Here is a 19,673-nt window from a genome sequence, read left to right as displayed (position 1 = left end):
GGACCTCTGTTGAAGCAAATAATGCAGACAACAAACTGACTGGATGCAAGGAAGAGAATAAAGGCTTGGGACGCAAACACGCGTCCACGGAGCATGAAACGCTTGCATCATGCTCATATAGGTTCGAATAGAATAAGCAGCAAAATGCCTTCACTACAGGAAACCTCTCTCAGTACCCAAGTTACAAAAAAAAAACAGCAGTAAAGAACTGTCATTAAAAGAAGAGAAAGATGTTCTCGATGGAGTAGAAAATGAAATATAGCTGCAATCCACATTTACCATTATCAATACACGATAATTCATGGTAGTAAGAGGCAAAAAGCCGGAATAAATCTTCAGGAAACCGACACGTTTTCTTTAAAATTGCCTAAATGCTGCATCCTTCGCTCGGCAAGGAGAATGTGATAGACAAATTCGCAGCCATTTTTCGGGGAGTAAGCCGTTTAAGGCAATGTAAGGGTTAATGTTGAAAGAGTTAGGAGTTAATGAAGAATACCTAAATATTCTGTGATTTGTTGATGACATTGCCTTGCTGAGTCACTCAGGAGGTAAACTGCAAATCTTTACAAATGAGTTACACATTTGTTAGCTTGGGGACACCTAAATAAATGAAAAATAGGACACCCTTGCCTGCACCACTAGCGTACAACAGGCTAATGTGTTAGACAGGCAGAGAAGAATGGTGGGTCAAAAAATTAACGTGCAGAAAACCAAGGTAATGTTCAAAAGTCCAGCAAGGGAACTGCAGCTCGGAATTGGCAGCGAAGTGCTGGAAGTGGTAAAGGATTACGTCTACTTAAGACAGGCAGTGACAGCTGATCCGGATCATGAGAGGAAAACAACTAGAAGGATAAGAATGGGGTGGTGCGCATATGGCAGGCTATTTCATACCATGCATGGCAGTTTGCCAATATCCCTCATGAGAAAAGTGTACAACAGCTGCATCTTACCGGTACTCACCTACGGGGCAGAAACGTGGAGGCTAACGAAAAGGGTTGAGTTTAGATTAAGGACAACACAGGGAGCTATGGAAAGAAGAGAGATAGGTGTAACGTTAAGGGACCGGAATCGGGCAGAGTAGTTGTGGGTACAACGCGGGTTAGTGACTTCCCAGTGCGTTTAATCAGACAAACAAGTATAAGCAACACTTCAAATATAATTATAGTGGCTGCCCGCTCATCGCCACAGTTTCCTAGGAACACGCGTTTCTCTACAATGCAGGTACTTCTACAGTGGTCGACTGATGGTGGAAACCGTGCAGCAGGCCGCCTATACCCGCACCGCTGCAGTCAAGTACTTAGTTCCAGGGCTAGCCGACAATTGCGTCGGTTATGTGAGGAGGAACATGAATCAGGATGACGTATGCCCATTTCTAGACTACGTTCTCACGATGGGCGAAGAGTATGAGGATTGTCCTGCCAAAACTCTCATCCGTGCCAACAGCCAAGGCGTGCTGTCCTCTAAATCATTCCAGTCCTGCCTGGCGCACACTGTTAGCTACATTCTCGACCACGTCACAAACGTTTCCGAGGCATCTGTGGTTGAGGCCGTGCACGCATGGGGCGAGCAGCAAGTTAGTGAGCGCTCGGCGGGCGTCGAGGAATCTGCTGCTCTCCGGGAAGCCATGATGCCCCTTTTCCCAAAGCTACGGTTTCTCGCACTCACGGCAACACAGTTTATTGAAGGGCCGAATTCATGGGGTGTCTTAAACGACGAGGAAGCACTATCGATCCTTAGTAATATTATAAAGGAAGGATCGATGCCCATACCATCCGGATTCTGCAACATTCGGACATCCCGAATCGAAATAAGACAAACTAATGCACGTTCATCAAACTACGTAGGACGTCCATTGAGAGAGGATCCTCGCTACCAATCCTTGCCGCCCGCACCTTGGTAATAGGCTGCGGAATGGTCGACGGCCTTTTTTATGGACCAGAAAAGAAGGTCAGACATTGGCTTCTGGTTGACTGCTGACAATGACTGCTGGCACTTTGCGAAATAAGTTGGCTAGACGTGTTGTGGGTAGCAAATGTCTGTCCTTTTTTTCGCCACGTTGGAACACAACTTTCAACCGACATCTTTATAATGTATTTGAACCGGGTGAAGATGGAATGAGTTAAAACACCGAACATGCCTGCAGTTTCGCGTGCTTAGCGCAATCTTTGATTGCCTGTATGTTGAAAAAACTGATAGATGACCTTCTTGCCGTTCAGCTCAAATAAAATGTATATTTATCGAATGAAAGTATTTGTATGAATGAATATCATTCAAGGAAACCAACAGAAACTGGCAGCAGTTGGGTACACGTGTGGCCTTCTAACCGTGCTTTTTGCATGTCTGCAAGCGTTCCTTCAGGGCTTGTGCTTCTGTCACCCAAAACAAGTAAGTAGGTTTCCTTTGAGATATGAGTTTTGTCAGAGGGAAGAGATGGACCGATGAGAACTCAGAGCATGAAACAGGTGCGCTTGACGAGTTTTGTACAGCAGTTACGCGGTATTTAAATGCGAGCATAGAGCATCTCTCAGTAGCGTTGAAATTTGGGCTTCTTGGTTCATAACCTTGAGGTGTAACGGATCAAAAGACAAGGGGCGATGAACGAGATGGGCAAACACAAGCGCAAAAAGCCAGAGTGCTGTGGACAAGATGGACGCACAAAGCGCTTTGTGTCTACCTCGTCAACTTCAACTTCCTTCCGCCTTTTGATGCGCTACAACATGGAAATCTCTCAGTGCTTCACAAGCAATCATATTTTAACGCGCTCGTAGGTTTTATTGTTCTCGTAAACCATTTGTAGTACACTGCCGCTTGCTAAAGGACCCCTGGTCCAGCACAGCAGGTGTATCTACGCGCAGGCTGACGCGCGCAGCTTTACACCCCAAGAAATTTTTTTTATACAATCTATACAATGACTATCGACTTTCGTCTATAAAGTCTATAGCATTCCTATAGACAAATCCTAATGAATGGTCTGTATTCAATTCAAATACAAGAGACAGTCTTTAGAAATCTAGATTTATGGCCATACACATTTAGTAGCCTTTTAACTATAGTCTATAGACTATGAATAGACAAAAATAAATATCTGTAGAAAGGTAAGAGTCTCTAAAAGTCGATAGACTGTCTATAGGCCATTTTTATAAGAGAAGTGACACAAGCATTCAGTTATCTCTGAATTTTTGTCTGTGCTTTACGCAGCCGCCCACCTTGATACACTTTCGCGGGCCTCCACATGGTCTGGCACGACACACTATGTTTTAAAACTCTTTATTCCTATTTTTTTCGTGATGTGTGTTGGCTAGGCTTGGTTCCTCGACCTGCATGCCGCCGCAAGCCCACGAATACCCCACATGTGGCGTACGGCGGATTTCGGAACTTAGCGGAATGTAAGCACTGCCAGTTAAACATGAAATATGCGCACGGAGCTGGACAACACAGAAGGTAACTTTGGATGCACAGCATTTGTTACCTGGCTCTCTACGGCGCCTTGGGTTACAAATGCAGTGTACATAGCGGACACCGCTTCTGATTATCGAGCTGCTTAATTCCTTTTCATTTGTTTACAGTGTCGAGCTACGGTGTAGTAGTCAGTGCAGAACGTCGGCAAGGTATAACGTCTGCTGCTTACAGCTGAGATTAGACCTGGTTCATCATTTGAGTTTTTTTTTGGCAAAATGATCATGTCTCCCTTTAAACATAGCTCCGCAGTGTTATTCATCAGCTGGTTATCTTGGTATGGGTTTTCGTGAACAAACGCCATCCTGATAGCAATTAAAATTATGCAGATTTTCTGTAGAGTCTGGAACAACGTTTGGGACCGGACAAACTGCGCCCAAAGTTGATTCCATTTTCTCATTCTACATTTATGGTTTTACATTGATACTATTTTTAACAGGGGACGTATATATTAAGCAGTGACCCCTAAGTAAATCATTCAAAACTGAATGCGGTGATTGACTATGTAGAATCAAGTTCGTGTTTCTGATATATGCATGCTTATACAGTAAGGGTTCTGGTCTTTTGCCGAATGTAAAAGGCCAGAAATGGGACAATATATTTAGTGGTATTACTGAGAAAATTGTGAAAGTAAGGTGTGGTCTGAAGCTTAGACTGGTAACAGGGACATGTGTAGAGTTTTTATAGGAAGTTAGGGTGATGTTGAACTGTCTGCTAGCGCTCCAAACATTGCAATAATTCTGCCAGTTTGAAAGCCTGTTTCCTACAGTGCTCCAAAAGCACTGGCTGAAGATGACGTTTTTTTTGTACAGTGGATGTCCAGATCATGATAAAGATTCGAAGTGGAATCTCGCAGAGCTCACTGAATCTGACCAAGGCCAATTGCTCCCTGCAACAGTAAGATGTTAAGGTAGCATTAGAAGACTGTTGAAAGTATGAGAGGTGAAACACTGAGCTTAAGGAGCACCCGCCGACTCAGGCGTATTTCTCCAGATTTCAAGAAGTTACACAGGTGTGGTGCCTATACCCTCCATTGTTTCAGTCGTATTAACGCATGTGGAGAGAGAGAGTGTGCGTATTTCTGGCTTCATGGAGGACTTTCGCAGACCATATGGATGCGTCATGGCTGCCGTTGAAACATACAGCGAAATCCACCGGAATAGGGAGGGAGCCTCGGTCAGCTAGCGATAGTTTCGGCAAGGGGACCTGTATTCGCCTCGGCTCAGACAAAGTCAGGCCTCTTGTCGAACCGGTGGCTAGAGAACTGAGGCTTCCTTCCAGACCTTTGCTCATTATGTGTAGTCAAGATTCTGCCCTCTCTCTTCAACTTTGAAAGGGGATTTTACAGTCGTTATTTTCTCTGAAACTTCATTGCCTGATTCTATTCGAACGAGGTCATTTGGAAGTGTGACAGGTTCTTCTCCAACTACATAACCTTTCTGACGCAAACCCCGATCTTGCGTTCGCAGTTGTATTCTTTCCTTTATGTCGGCATTTTCCATTCACCTCCACTACATTTGACTGAGAAGGTCATTATTGTTGTGAAATTTTATAATTACGTCCACATCCCACTGTTAAACTTCAATGGACTTTCCCAAGGCATACTCACGGTCATACAAACCACACCGGCCATAAAAGAAGACACGAACATGAAACACCGACATGAATACAATATTATTGCCATGGACACCTACTGTGATACCATTGCTTACAGGCTACTCACTGCATTAATATTCCATTACACCGTACAAATCACCCCATTCAGTGCTGCAGTGCCTTCGACAACACGTACTCCAGAGGCGTCATCCGTGGATTATAACATGACATCACGCAAGGATTTTCAGGAACGAGCTGAACATTCCAAAACGACCCATAGCAAACGTATGCAGGCTGAGAAAGACCAACTCGAAACTCGGGATAGTCGAAAGTGCAGAACTCCCCAAGCACGCCAATCAATCTCTTTTCAGCAATTTGCAGCATATATACCGAAATACGAAAAAACTTGCTGATGGCCTAGCTCTGTTAGGCCAGGATATACGTAGCGAAAGCGCGGAGACTTCTGTACCAGAAGAGTGCATTCACTGGATTCGCCTTTATTAATGGTTAAGCATTGAGCCGTCGTGGTGGAGTTGTAGCGTCTTCTCCTCAAAACACAGAAGAACCTGGTTCGATTCCGAACCTGCTCACAGGTTTTTAAAATTTTTTATTCAGTGAAGGCGCGGGGGGTCTCAGCGGCTCCCATAGAAGTCGCCACCGAACACGTTTGTTAGCGGCTAAGCGCAGGCTCTGTTAAGGTGCGTTTATACTCCGGCGTAACGCGTGCGCGATGCACTGCGACGTCACGTCGGTCAAAGCGAGACCCTCTATACTCCAACTGCGCTAGACGGCCGACGCGTTTGGCGGCTTCGGCCCACTCTGACCGCACATGCGGAGACTTCGACCACGTCTCAATTTCGCGCCGAGTGCGCCAGCCACCGCTTCCCCGGCCAGACTGGTTCGGCTCCGCGGCGAGGCGCGTGTTGTGATGTCATGTGCCTCGTCGGAGCACCGCCATGGCGAAGTCGCAAGTTCGCGGCCAGTAAAGCTTTAGCTTTAAAATCTGAGTCTGAGAACCCTGGTTGGAACCCGACCGCGGCGGCCGCGTTTCGATGGTGGCGAAGCGCAAAAGGCGCCCGTGTGCTGTGCTGTCATTGCACGTTAAAGATTCCCGGAGTCGAAACTATTCCGGAGCCCTCCACACGGCACCTCTTTCTTCCTTTATTCTTTCTCTCCCTCTTTTACCCATTCTCTTCCGAAACGGCTCGGGTATCTACTGCAGTATCTGAGAGAGTTACTGCGCCATTTCCTTTCCTCAGAAACCAATTTTCAAGTTCACGAAATGCGCTAACACTCAAAAGTTTGGACACCCGGCGGAATCTCGGCCGAGACCGTGCAAATCTTCGTCCGCTGCCCTCACTGCTGCATGGAACCACCGCTTGGCAAAATCTGTGAACTAAGCTCATGACTGTGAGCAATACTCTTTACAATGCCAACAGCACGACCATTCATTTACTTCACCCAGTTGTACGAGCAAAGCCAAAAAACCAACCAACCTTGCCGCGAGCAGCAGCAGTTCACAGACGCAGGCAAACCTCCTCATCGAGACAGTCTGGATAATGCTCACCGCCAGGATGGGGCATACAAAACCGCACACCCTTGGCAGAAATCCAGCTGAGTGACGAACAACTTGAAAAAGCGTTGCGCGATACGTTCTCTCCAGAGACGAAGGTAGAAACGCTTCCGCATTACACGACGCATAACTAGTCTGGCATGGACCCACACTCCACCGCAGCTGCATTTTCCTCACCTCATGGAATCACATATTCCATGCTCCAAAATCTCTCACGGTACCGAGAAAACGTCCGTGTAGATTTGCTTAACAAAATCTCGAAAGACGGCACTTTACCGAAAGATTGGAAAACCGCCTCCGTCTGCGTCACAGCAAAACCAGGCAATACACCGAACTGTCTCAGCAACCTGAGACCGATCTCATTTACCTCGTGTGTCGGAAAGGTTATGAAAAACTGGCAATGAGAAGGTAGGAATGGCAATTAGAGCAGCACGAACTACCACAGCCACTCTCATTGGGGTCTGTCGACACTTCGCATGAAACAATAACTTTGCATTATCGAGCTTTTGGTGATTACCGGATGAAAATGACCCGGCAAAGCATGCTGTGGAACCAATTTTTCAACCTGAAACTCTTTCCCCTGGTGCACTGTAAAAAAAGCGTGCAATATTACAGGCGTTATTGCGGAAATTTAGTGTTCCCGCACGGAAAAAAAATATATTGCTGGAAATAACAGCAACGTGATCAAGCAAAAGAAAACACATTTTCTGTATTTGACCGCCGTGGTCTAGTAACGTGCGTTTCTTGTAATAAGCAACGAATAACGCGCCTGGAAACCTTAAAGACTTCCGTTTATTTTTTAAAGCGTAGAGTGTAGTAAACAAAAATGTAGGGCTAAATTTTCCGCACAACTAGTAGTCTGTGGTGCTGCTTTGATGCGTTGGGGGGGGGGGGGGGGGAGGGGGGGGGAGGCGCTTGGTTTCGGGATCTCTTGTCGCACAAAAGGGGGTTTGAAGACGGTTTTCTAGCGAGTGTGCGAAATTTGCCTATATCGAATGAACTGGAGCATTCTTCAATATACTTATAGATAGAAATCGTGGCGAAGAACAGCAGTTTTACAAACAATTATTCGACGCCAGAGCTTCTGCAACTTTGGCAGCGGTCAGGCGGGTCTGGAAACTTTTTTGAGTCGCACTAATTTTCCAGGCTAATTTTTAATCAATTGTATCATTACTTATCTTAAATAATTGAATGCTTGAAGCTTTGATATGTGGAAGAGCTTTTAAATTTGGCATGTCGATATTCAAAACAACGTGTTCCCCTTTAAGTAAGCTTTAAAAACAAGTGGCAGTAAAGAATACAAGCGTAGTAAAGGTACCGTGTTCCCTTTTTTGCACGTCAGCAGGGAATTATCCCGGCGCTCTTATTCTGAAAGAAATTTCTGAGTCCAAATCAGGAATTCAAATTCTTTGGATAAAGTCCACGCAGTTATTTCTGTGTGTTGCGCTGGGACTGCTGCGCAGTGGCGCTTCCACTGTAAAAGCCAGCACAGATGCGCTAATCTACCCGTGTAACAAAAAGAAATGCTTGCATCCTTTCTGCACCCGCCGCGGTGGCTCAGTGGTTAGAGCGCTCGGCTACTGATCCGGAGTTCCGGGGTTCGAACCCGACCGCGGCGGCTGCGTTTTTATAGAGGCAAAGCGCTAAGGCGCCCGTGTGCTGTGCGATGTCAGTGCACGTTAATGATCCCCAGGTGGTCGAAATTATTCCTCAGCTCTCCGCTACGGTACCTCTTTCTTCCTTTCTTCTTTCACTGCCTCCTTTATCCCTTCCCTTAAGGCGCGGTGTTGTTGTCCGCCGATATGTGAGACAGAGACTGCGCCATTTCTTTTCGCCAAAAAAGCGACCAACCAACCAAATCTTTCTGCTCAAATGACGCCAACAACATCGAATATTAAGGTTTTAGAAGCCGAATGCCCCAAAGTTTCTTCCATGGTCACATCATCAGATCTAATCTTTATTTTTTAATATATGGAAAGGCACATCAAAAGGCTGCAAAGAAAAAGCTGCCCTTTAGCAGCTTGACTGGACCGCTAACCCAGTATTTTTAACAGCAGCGGGTATATAATATTGTCATACTACTCCGGTGTTGCCGCTCTTCTTTACAGAGGAACATAATGAGTGTCCAGTGCAGTACGCCACATAATATAGCAGTAGGTGGGAAAGACGCTCACTAAATACCTTCGAACCATCGTCGAACGCTTGGGCGCCACCCGTCGTTGTGGTTAAAAAGGCGGAAGGGAGCTGGCGCTTCTTCGTCGATTACAGGCACCTCAACCGCATCACGAAGACGGACGTCTACCCTCTGCTTAGAACTGACGATGCATTGGATTGCCTTCACGGAGCCAAGCACTCTCCATCAATCCATCTTAGGTGTGTGTCCTGACAAATCGCTGTCGACATGGACCGCGAAAAGACCGCATTGATGGCTCCACGTAGCTTACATCAGTTTAAAGTTATGATGTTCGGCTCGTGCAATGCGCCGGCTACCTTCGAACGCATGACGGGCTCCCTTCTTCGCGGCTTTAAGTGGCCTCCGTGTCTGTAATTTGATGATTTTCTAGTTTTCTCGACTACCTTTCCTTGTTTCTCGACCACATAACTAGTGTTCTAGCTGCTCCTAGCAGCCGGACTCCAGCTCAAATCCTCGAAATGTAAATTCGGTCGCCAAATGACCACTCTCGGACACATGGTTGACGCCTGAGGTGTACCCCCAGATCCCGCTAATATTCAAGCCGTCAAACATTTTGCTCCAACACGTTCATGCAAGGATGTGCGCATCCTTGTCGGCCTGTGCTCGTACTCCCGCCGCTTTATCACAGATTGCGCCGGCATTCCTCGTCTCCTCGCAGATAATCTTAAAACCGGTACCCCCTTTAACTGGGGCACTGCCCAGGAGAACGCATTTTCCTCGCTCATCCGCCTGGTCACACCTCCGCCAATTTGGGCGCATTTCGAACTGTTTGCACCCACTGAAGTTTTGCACGTACGCCTGCCGCTACGGCAACGGCGCCGTTCTTGCTCAATGTGACCACAAATCACGACCGCGTCATTATTTATGCCGACACCCTTCTTTGCGATGCCGAGCGAAATTTCTCACATACTGAGCGCGAGTGTCTAGCCCTTGTGCAGTCACGAGATATAGGCACTTGTTCTTCGGCCGTTCTGGCTCAATTGGTACGGAGCACCACGCTCTTTGTCGGCTCTGTTCACTAGAAGAGCCCACCGGCTGCCTTGGTCACTTTGCGCTGTGCTTCCAAGAATATTCGTGCACAATCGTTTACAAGTCAGGGCGTCTTCACCAAGACGCTGATTGCTTGTCTCGCTACCTTGTGAAGCCATCAGACCTTGGCGAAACTGATACCATGCTTTCCTTCTTTTAAGCTTTGATCTCCTCAACATCGCCAACGATCAGCGCCAAGATTCATCCGTAAGACCCTGCAATGAAGTGAAGTAGCAGTCACTGACCATAGTCGAAAAAAGAAAGACGTTTCGAAACCCGTACGGGTTTCTTGTTCACAGTGAGCAGGACAAGAGCGGTGGCGAATTTATATCCGGAGAATGTGACGTAAAGATCGGGCGTAGATGCCTGGCATGGGGCCAGTGTTCTTGTTTAATGTTGCTTATGATGTTTGGATGAATAGCGATTCCAGCAGAAGGCGCGTCGTCAGGTTTCTTTCCTTAGATAAGATGGAGGCATTGCCCCATTCAATCTGGTGGCCAGTGTCGTGTGCATGACCCGCCAGCGCATTTGTGGCATGCTTTTTGTTTTTCACATCACGTTGGTGGTCCTTTATGCGTCTTGAGAACTTCCCTGTCTCACCGATGTAGGCATGATTGCAGTTCAGGCATGGTATTTTGTAGACGACTCCTGGAAACTGCTCATTTGGTAGTCGGTCTTTCACATTCATTAGCTGATTCCGCAGCTTGCTGACAGGCATGTGGGCCACGCGTAAGTCGTATTTTGAGAACACACGAGACAACGCTTCGCTGATACCAGGCATGTATGGAATGCCTGCTCGTGTTCGATACGTCCTACAATCAGTGGTAGCTGGATGTGCAGCTCGTTCTTGTAGCTTTGATATGAAGCGGCTCGGATAACCGTTGGCTGACAGTTCTTCGTGCACTCTTTTTAACTCCTTTTCTTGATCTTCTCGGCTTTTGCAGACACGTGTCGCACGTTTGGTCAGTGATGTGACGACGGAGGCTTTGTGCGCAACTGGATGATTTGAATGAAAATTTAAGTACTGGGCTGTGTGCGTAGGCTTTCTGTACACAGAGAACGAAAGGCGATTGTCCCTCCGCTCGACCAGGACATCCAAGAAGGGTAGGCGGTTTTCTTGCTCAAACTCGGCCATGAACTTCAAGCTTGGTTCGACACTGTTTAGTTCATGTAGAAACCGCGACGCGTCCTCTTTCCTTAATATGCAAAAACAGTCGTCGACATACCGGTAGAAGACCTTGGGTGCTGGAGTGAAAGCATTCAATACCTTGTCCTCTAGTGCTTCCATGACGAGGTTTGCTGTGGTGACCGATATGGAAGCGCCCATCGCAGTGCCTTGGGTCTGTCTGTAGAACTTTGAATTAAAGGAAAAATACGTATTGCTTAGGCAGAACCGTAGCAGTGCGCTCAGCTCTGGAACGTCGAAGGGCGTACAACTTGCCAGATTGCGGTCCTTCTCCAACGCTTCCTCGCACGTGGAAACGGCTAGGTCAACCGGGACACTGGTGAAGAGTGCCGTGACGTCGAAGGAGACCATTACGTCCTCTGCGTCCAATTCCAAGTCATGCAGTTTCTGAACAAAATTTGAAGAGTTCCCGATGTACGTCCTAGTCTTTCCGGATAAAGGGCTGAACAGTTCATGGAGGTACCCCGAAAGTCGATACAGTGGCGACCTTGTGAAGTCCACTATCGGGCGTAGGGGGACTCCATGCTTGTGGATCTTCGGTAGACCGTATATAGCAGGAGCCGAACCATTTGTGCATAGGAGGCGGTAGTAAAGTTTCTTGTTATCCGGGGGCACGAGCTTAAATAGGCCCGCCAGCAGTTCTTGCAATTTTGTTTGCAATCTGGCCGTAGGATCGCGTGGTACAGACAAGTAGGTGCCGTCGTTCAGTAAACCGATCATCTTGTCACTGTACTCACTGCGGTTGAGCAGGACGGTAGCATTCCCTTTGTCTGCCGGTAAGATGGCAATCTCCGGGTTCCTTCTGAGGTCGCGTATGGCTCGTTTCTCAGCCACAGAGAAGAGGGGCTTATGCCGCCACTTCGAGAGAACGCCAATGGCGCGAGTGCGGGCTTCATCTTGGACGTTCATAGGTAGCAGGCTTACCGCACGCTCAACCGCACAGATTACCTTTTTCTTTTCTGGTGGGCGATCTGTATTAAAGCTCAAACCGCGGCAGAGGACAGAGGTTTCAGCTGCGCTTGGCTTGTAGGAGGAGAGGTTCACCACAACCTGTCTTTTGTTCTCTTTCCTTGGAATCCGAAGAGCATCAATCTTCTTCTCATGCGATGCCTTACAATGCCGTTCTCTTACTGCTGCCGTGTAGTTGGCGTGCAGTTGTACGTTCGGAAAGCGCTCTTGGACAATGTATTCGAGCTGTCTCCGCTCGAAAAACGAGTCGGTCTCGAGGCGCTTTATCTTCTGCCGGCATTCCTGAACACGTGCAAGTACCAGTTTTCTTTCGGCGTGTTGAATGATCTGGTGGCCCCAGACGGAGTGGACGGGAGTTTTGAGACGGAGAGACTTGGGTACCAGGTTCTCCCACCTGCATGTCAGGTTGAAGTCTAGATGGGTCTTGAAGGCTGCGACTCTTGAAGTTAGTGAAACAAAGCGACGAATCTTGGTGACCACGTCTTGTCCGTAAATGCTCCGAAAGTTCATGTAGTCAAGAGTTCGACGGAAATCCGTCTGGTCAGGCATGGTGATGCAATGAAGTGAAGTAGCAGTCACTGACCATAGTCGAAAAAAGAAAGACGTTTCGACCCTCATTGATGGCCTCAGCTCAAAAAACCTGAATCCGTACCTGAAACTATATACGTTCTTCAGAATGGGATTCTGTACCACCGCACCCTGTGCCTCGATGGGCCTCCGCTACTGCTCGTCATTGCTGAGCAGCTAGGCTCCTTTGTCATTGAAGAACTCCACGATCTGTCGACAGCTGGCCACCTTGGAGTGTCCCGCACTTATGCTCGGCTCCGATGCCGCTTCTATTTGCCTGCCTTATATCGTACCGTCAAACGCTACGTCACCGCTTGTGACCTGTCTTCTTGTGCCGGTCTTCTGAAAGCCATAGGTGTCCTGCTGGAACCTTTTTACCGTGTTAGCATCGACGTTTTCGGCACTTTTCCAACATCCCTATCCGGCAACAAGTGGATCGCTGGCGCAACGGACTATGCGACTCCACACGCCATCACACATGCCTTGCTCTCAAGCTGCGCTACAGATGTCGCGGATTTTCTCTCGCAAATTGTCGTGCTTCAGCATGGCGCTTCTCGCCCACTACTCACCAACCGCCGCCGTACTTTCTTGTACAGAGTCGTTCACAACATCCTCCGTTCGTGTTCCACGCAGCACAAACTCGAAACAGCGTGTCACCCACAAAACTATTGCACTCACCGAGCGGCTGAACCTAACTTTGACAGACGTGCTATCTTTGAGTGTCTCCCCAGACCACAGAGACTCGGACAGCGCATTGCCTTATGTGACCTTCGTTTATAACTATTCACGGTATGACACCACGGTATATTAGGTTTTCTGCCTTTCGTTCGGTAGGCATGGTACCTTGCCCTTGGACATTCTCATGTCGCCTTCTCCAGTCTCCCCCATCGCTTGCGTCCGTTACGCCATGGTTTAAGGGACTCAGGAACGCCAAATAGCCTGCCGTCAGCTCGAAGTCTTTCAAGCGTCCCTTAAGCCTGTCTACGATCTCCGCCACTGTGAAGTCGACCACGAAACCGTGTCACTTGTCCTTCTGTGGTCGGCTTCGCGTCGGTCGCTCCGAGAAAATTATTTCTCACTACAGTGGCCCTTACCGCGAGGTTTGCACAGGGACTAACCATAAAACCATAAACCATAAAACCTATATTAAGGCAATTCTACCTCAAAACCATCATCAACATCATCATCCTCACTACACCCACTGCAGGGCAAAGGCCTCTCCCATGGCTCTCCAATTAACCCTGCCCTTTGCCAGCTGCACCCACCCTATGCCTGCAAACTTCGTAATCTCATCCGCCCACCTAACCTTCTGTCGCCACTGCTACGCTTGCTTTCTCTTGGAAGCCACTGCGTTACCCTTAAGGACCAGCGGTTATCTTGCCTTCACACCACATGTTCTGCCCAAGCCCATTTCTTCCTTTTGATTTCGAGTAGGATGTCATTAACCCGCTTTTGTTCCCTCACAGACTCTGCCCGCTTCCGGTTTCTTTACGTTACACCTATAATTCTTCTTTCCATGGCTCGGTGCGTTTTCCTTAACTGAAGCTGATCGAACCCTTTTCGTGAGCATTCACGTTTCTGCCACGGTTCTGCTCCGGCAATATACAGCTGTTGTACACGTTTTTCTTGAAGAATATTGGTGAACCGTTATTCATGACCTGAGAAAACCGCCGATATGTGCTCCACCCCATTCTTATCCATCTAGTTACTTCCCTGTCACGATCCGTATCAGCTGCTACTACCCATCCTAAGTAGACGTATTCTTTTACCACTTCCAGCACACCGCTGCCAATTGTGAACTGATGTTCACTTGGTAGACTTGAACAATACTTTCGTTTTCTGCATGTTAATATTCCGACCCACCATTCAGCTCTGCCTGTCTAAATTCCTGCTCATGATTTGTAGTTCACGTCCTGAATGACTCAACAAGCCAATGTCATCAGCGAATCGCAGATTATTTAGCTATTCTTCATTAACTCTTATCCTTAACTGTTCCTAATCCAGGCCTCAGAAAACCTCGTGTAAAGAGGCGGTGAATAGCATTGGCGAGAATGTGTTTCCTTGCCTGACGCCCTTCCTTATGGGAATTTTATTTCTGACTTTATGGAGGACTATGGTAGCTGTGCAGTTACTATATATATCTTCTAGTATTTTGACATAATGCTCTTCTACAACCTGATTCCGCAATGCCAGTATGACTGCTGAGGTTTCCACTGAGTCAAATGCTTTCTCTAATCAATGAAGGCTATATATGAGGGCTGGTTATACATTGCACATTTCTTTATCCCCCGATTGATAGTGTGAATATGATCTGTTGTGGAATGTCTTTTGCGAAAGCCTGCCTGGTCATTTCATTGATTGAAGTCCAAGGTTGCCCTGAATCTTTTAGCGATTTCCTTAGGGAATGCCTTGTAGGCAACCATACACATTCGTTATCCTTAATGAAGTAGAAAGAGCGCAGGAGTAAATTCGTCAGGTTTATGTTAATTCAGTACGGAATAACATCTGTTTTCGTGCTCATTTATAAAGTAGTAATATAGAGAATTTTGGAAAGAAAAAAATCGGTCATTTAGGCTTCATGTTTAAAACATTCACGGTAAATTCCGTTCTCAAATCTTGCAGTATATCATTTTTTTTCATTACGACATGTAGAGCTCGAAAAGACGGGACGGAACGTGGAGGACACCACATCCGCATGCGATATCCTTTTCGTTTGCTCCTGTTTCATCCGGCGCTACTTGTCGTCGAGATACACCAGGGCGCCCAAACAGCTACTCTCATCATTTTTTCGGCCGGCTGTGCTATAGAAGCCACTACGCCCTCGCACTATTTTCTTTCGGAGCCACAAAATGTATTCAATTTTTTAATTATTTCCTCGCACGGAAGTGGTGTGAAACCAGTTGTAAATTTTGCACAACATGTCTATTGTAGATTTAAATTTTGCTTGGATTTTAAATTTCTGTATTTCTCTATTTACGACTGTTTAAATTATCTTCCATACAGATTCCTTTCTTTTCTATTTCTCTGCATTTTGTCAAACCCTTCTAACCGACAACGTGTTCCAGATAACGAAACTAATGAATATTTAAAAACTAAAAATGGCAGGACGAGCTGGAAATGCTCTCGCAATTGCGTGACTCTGCATATGTGAGCGTGCACGCAGATGCGTACGTGTGCGTCTATCTGCGTTAGTGTGTGTGTGTGTGTGTGTGTGTGTGTGTGTGTGTGTGTGTGTGTGTGTGTGTGTGTGTGTGTGTGTGTGTGTGTGTGTGTGTGTGTGTGTGTGTGTGTGTGTGTGTGTGTGTGTGTGTGTGTGTGTGTGTGTGTGTGTGTGCGTGCGTGTTTGGGTGCATGCCTGCCTAGTACCGTTTTCTCGCATATTTAACTGTTGAGAGACGAAGTGACAACCAATGTGAAGGGTCGAAAAGTGGCGGGGGCTCCCCTGTCGTGACAACTGTATGGGCTGCTTCCGCGCCGTCCCGTCTGAGTCGCAGACCGCCAACTTCTCGCTTCTGTGCGTTATCGCGAGTGGGGCAAAGACCGCTCCACGAGGGAGCATCCGGTTCGGGGTGGATGAATCATTCTCGCGGCCTTTTGCAGAGAGGCGTAGCGAAAGGGAAATACCAGGCAGGTCGCTCATGCTCACTAGTCAACCCAGAAGGTGGCGAGAGAAAGGAGGAAAGGAGGGCAAAATTGCTTGAGCGAGCAAGAGAAAAAGCGCAAATAAACGTCCCGCTTCTGACTTCGCAGCGGCGTCGGCTGCCTGCGAGGGATTCCGGCGCCTCTCGGGCGAGAGCCTCCGGCTGCAACAGAAAGGCTCCCCTGCAGGGTAGTTTCGGAATCGGTCGTTCTCGTCGTGAACATGCGCGGTGAGTGTCGAGTGGCGTCACTTCGGCGGTCGGAGTTTTGCGACGCGCGTCTCTTCTTTTTTAGTCTTTGTTCTCACGTCTCTTCCCAGTCTCCTCCTGTCTGCACTTACCAGCGATTGTGGCTCAGCTCGAGACAGTAGGCAGGCCCCTGAAATTTCCTTTCCATTCTTCCTTCAGTCAAAACAACCGCAATGGTGAGTGTCGAGCCTTTATATTGCGTAGTCCTTGAACTTTCCCTGCACTTCGGCAGCCGGTGTTTTAAAAAAAATGCGTGTTTTTGATGAGGTTGTTAAGTTTGAGTTGGCTGTGGAGCGCGCGCTGCCGCGCTTAATGCTTCTTGAAGATGGCTGTCGACGCCATTAAACTAATCAAAGTAACAGGAGCTTGGGAGGTCTGGAGGTGTTGGGCTCGGTGGACAAAGCATGTCCGTCGCGTATTCCGGCCCTGTGTCGGGTATCAGTATTATCACTTTTTAGATCTGTCGGCTGGCACAATTTCCGAGACCGTATTGTGAACGTTTGAGGAGCGAAGCTCTCGGCTGTCATTTTAGAGTCTCTCAGGGGAACGGTATAAAGGCGGGCCGCCCGCTGGGGGCACGTGCGAGAGTTAGCGCTGACCTACAAATCTGTTAATTAGCTCTTTATTCTGTCCAGGACCAGCGGAGCTAAGGGTTCATTTGTCTGCTTGGTTGTCTTGTCGCAATATCTTGTTCTTGAGCTTCATGGAAAAGAACGGCAAGACGAGTCGTTGGTTAGAATCGAGAAATTGGCGGGAAATGGACGGTACGTGTGTACCCAAGGGAGAGCTTGGGGAGAGATGGTTAGCGGTCAGGACTCGTAGGTTGACGGAGAATCCCGTGGCGCAGCCTTCTTCCCATTGGCGAGCGGTAGGCAGGGACAACTTGTTCGATGTGGGCTCTGGCCAGATTTCGCGCGGTTACGATTGTTGGACTCTCGGCGCGTCCCTGGCTGACCGCGATCCTGCTTTATATGGACTCTGGCCTGCTTGAAGTGGAAGGCAAGGAGACCTGGCTTGCTGGAGGCTCTGTCCTTAATCCGTGGCTGCAGCATCAGAAACTCTGAGTGCGAGTTGATGTGTATCTTTTACCTGACCGGAATAAAGATACCTGTAATATTTAGCTCCCTTCATCTTCCTCGTTTAGCTGTCTTAATTGTTGGATTCAGCTTTGTTGCTGAACTTTGGTTTGCTCACCTAATCACCTTTATTGGTTTGTTTGTTTTTTCCTTGTAATTACGCCATTCATTTTTCACTAGGCTTGGTTTGTGTTTGTGTGGTTTTAGTTCAATGTATTTGGACCAGTTCTTGAAAATTCTTTCGGTCAAACCGTTCCCCTGTGGCACGTGTTGGCGGTGTTTTAAGAAATTACTTGCTTATAAAATTTTTTCTCTCACATTGTTCTGATTTTATTCTCTCTCTGTTATTTCTCTGTTCTATGTTATTTGCTTTGTTTTTTCTAGTTTTTGTTGTTTTAGTGCTACTTGTTTTATCACTTCCTGCTGCCGTCAGTGCATAAGATCGCCGCCTGTTGACGCCTGTGTTTTGGGTATATATGCACTGTTTCAGGTGGTTCAGGATCAAAGTTGAAGTTCAGCGGCTGTGCCGTCGTCTTTTTGTTTTCTGTCTGTGTGTCTAAACACTGTCACAAACAATGATTCAGAACGAACTAGCCGGACAGCATGTCATACTCATCGCAACTTCACGACTATTGAAATGGCGGCGCCACGTGAACGTCGTGTTCACGCCATTTTTTGGCTTACAAAACAGTTTTCGCTAAAAGTACATTTATTTTTCGATTTCGTGTAAAAAGTACAAGGGTATCCAGCTAGGGCGGCGGCTGTCCGATTTTCTACTTTCTTGAGCAATTGAATGGCGTGTAGCCTAACATCGAGTGTGTTCACCAGCGCCAGCCTCATCAGTAGCGGCGGCGGGCGTAGTCCGCCGTGTATTACCGCGAGGGCCAATTAGAACGTGCCAGATCGAACTGCGAGGGCGGAAGCTGTGCGAGGGCCCTTTTATGCTACCTCTAGCGTCAAGACTGCGAGAACCGAGATGCTAGTTTATCGATTCAGCTGAATTAAGGGAAGGAAAATGAGGAATTCGTTTATACTTACGTTTAAAACGAAGTCAACAGTCAGTGAACCCACGTAGCATCACCATCATCATCATCATCCTCATCATAGCCGGACTACCTACGCTGCAGGGCAAAGGCCTCTCCTATGTCTCTCCAATTAGCTCTGCCCATTGCCATCTGCGGCCATCGTACTCTCGCATGTTTCTTACTCTGATCTGCCCACCTCTTTCTGCCGCCTCCTGCTACGCTTGCCGTCTCTGGACACCCACTTCGTTACCCTCAAAGACCAGCGGTTAGCTTGCCTTTGCATTACATGCCCCGCCCAAGCCCATTTCTTCCTCTTGATTGCGACTACGGTGTCATTAACATGCTTTTCTTCCCTCACAACGCCCTTAACTTAAGCTCAACTCTTTTCGTTAACCTCCACGTCTCGGTTGCATAGGTTACTACCGGGAAGATACGCCTGTTGCATACTTATCTCTTGAGTAATATTTGTAAACTGTCATGAATGATCTGAGAGAACCTCCCATATGCGCTCCACTACATTCTTATATTCTCCTGGTTATTTTCCTCTCATGATCCAGATCAGCGGCCACTCCCTGCCCTAAGACATTCCCTTGCCACTTTCAGCACTTCGCTACCAATTGTGAACTGCCGTTCGCTTGGGAGACTGTTGAACATTATTTGGATTTCTGCATGTTTATTTTAGGCCTACCGTTCTGATCTGCCTGTATAACTCATATATCATGCTTTGCAACTCATCCCATGAGGGATTTAGCAAGGCAATGTCATCAGCGAATCGCAGATTACATAGGTATTGTTCATTAGCTCTTATCCTCAACTAATTCCAATCCAGGCCTCGGAACACTTATTGGAACAGGCGGAGCATAGCTTTGGCGAGATTGTGTCTCCCTGCCTGACACCCTTCCATATTGAAATTTTATGAACGGCTGTGGTAGCTGTGCAGTCGTTATAGATACCTTCCAGGATTTTCACATAAGACTTTCTGCACCGTGATTTCGCAATGCCTGCAGAACTGCTGAGTTTTGCACTTAGTCGAATGCTTTCTCGTAATCAATGAAGACTATATATAGGTGTTGGTTGTATTCTGCGCATTTCTCTATCGCCTGATTGACAGCGCG

General features: G+C 47.4%; 1 protein-coding gene across 7 annotated transcripts in view; it reads left to right on the top strand.

Moving 5' to 3' along the window:
• LOC144101846 (BTB/POZ domain-containing protein 6-like) overlaps nt 1-19,673 on the top strand; it is a 35,486-nt gene that overhangs the window by 7,578 nt on the left and 8,235 nt on the right. For 6 of the 7 annotated variants that reach the window (XM_077635072.1, XM_077635071.1, XM_077635073.1 and 3 more), the window contains one exon: nt 1,222-2,233. The exons of the other annotated variant lie outside the window; for it this stretch is intronic. In XM_077635072.1, the coding sequence (XP_077491198.1) occupies nt 1,222-1,900 (679 nt within the window). In that variant the 3' untranslated portion in view covers nt 1,901-2,233. Of the gene's footprint in view, nt 1-1,221; nt 2,234-19,673 lie in introns of those variants that run through there. 7 annotated transcript variants of the gene reach the window in all.

Source organism: Amblyomma americanum, chromosome 8, assembly GCF_052857255.1.
Source record: "Amblyomma americanum isolate KBUSLIRL-KWMA chromosome 8, ASM5285725v1, whole genome shotgun sequence".
Classification (NCBI taxonomy): Eukaryota; Metazoa; Arthropoda; class Arachnida; order Ixodida; family Ixodidae; genus Amblyomma; species Amblyomma americanum.
This window is presented reverse-complemented; position numbering and strand designations above follow the sequence as displayed.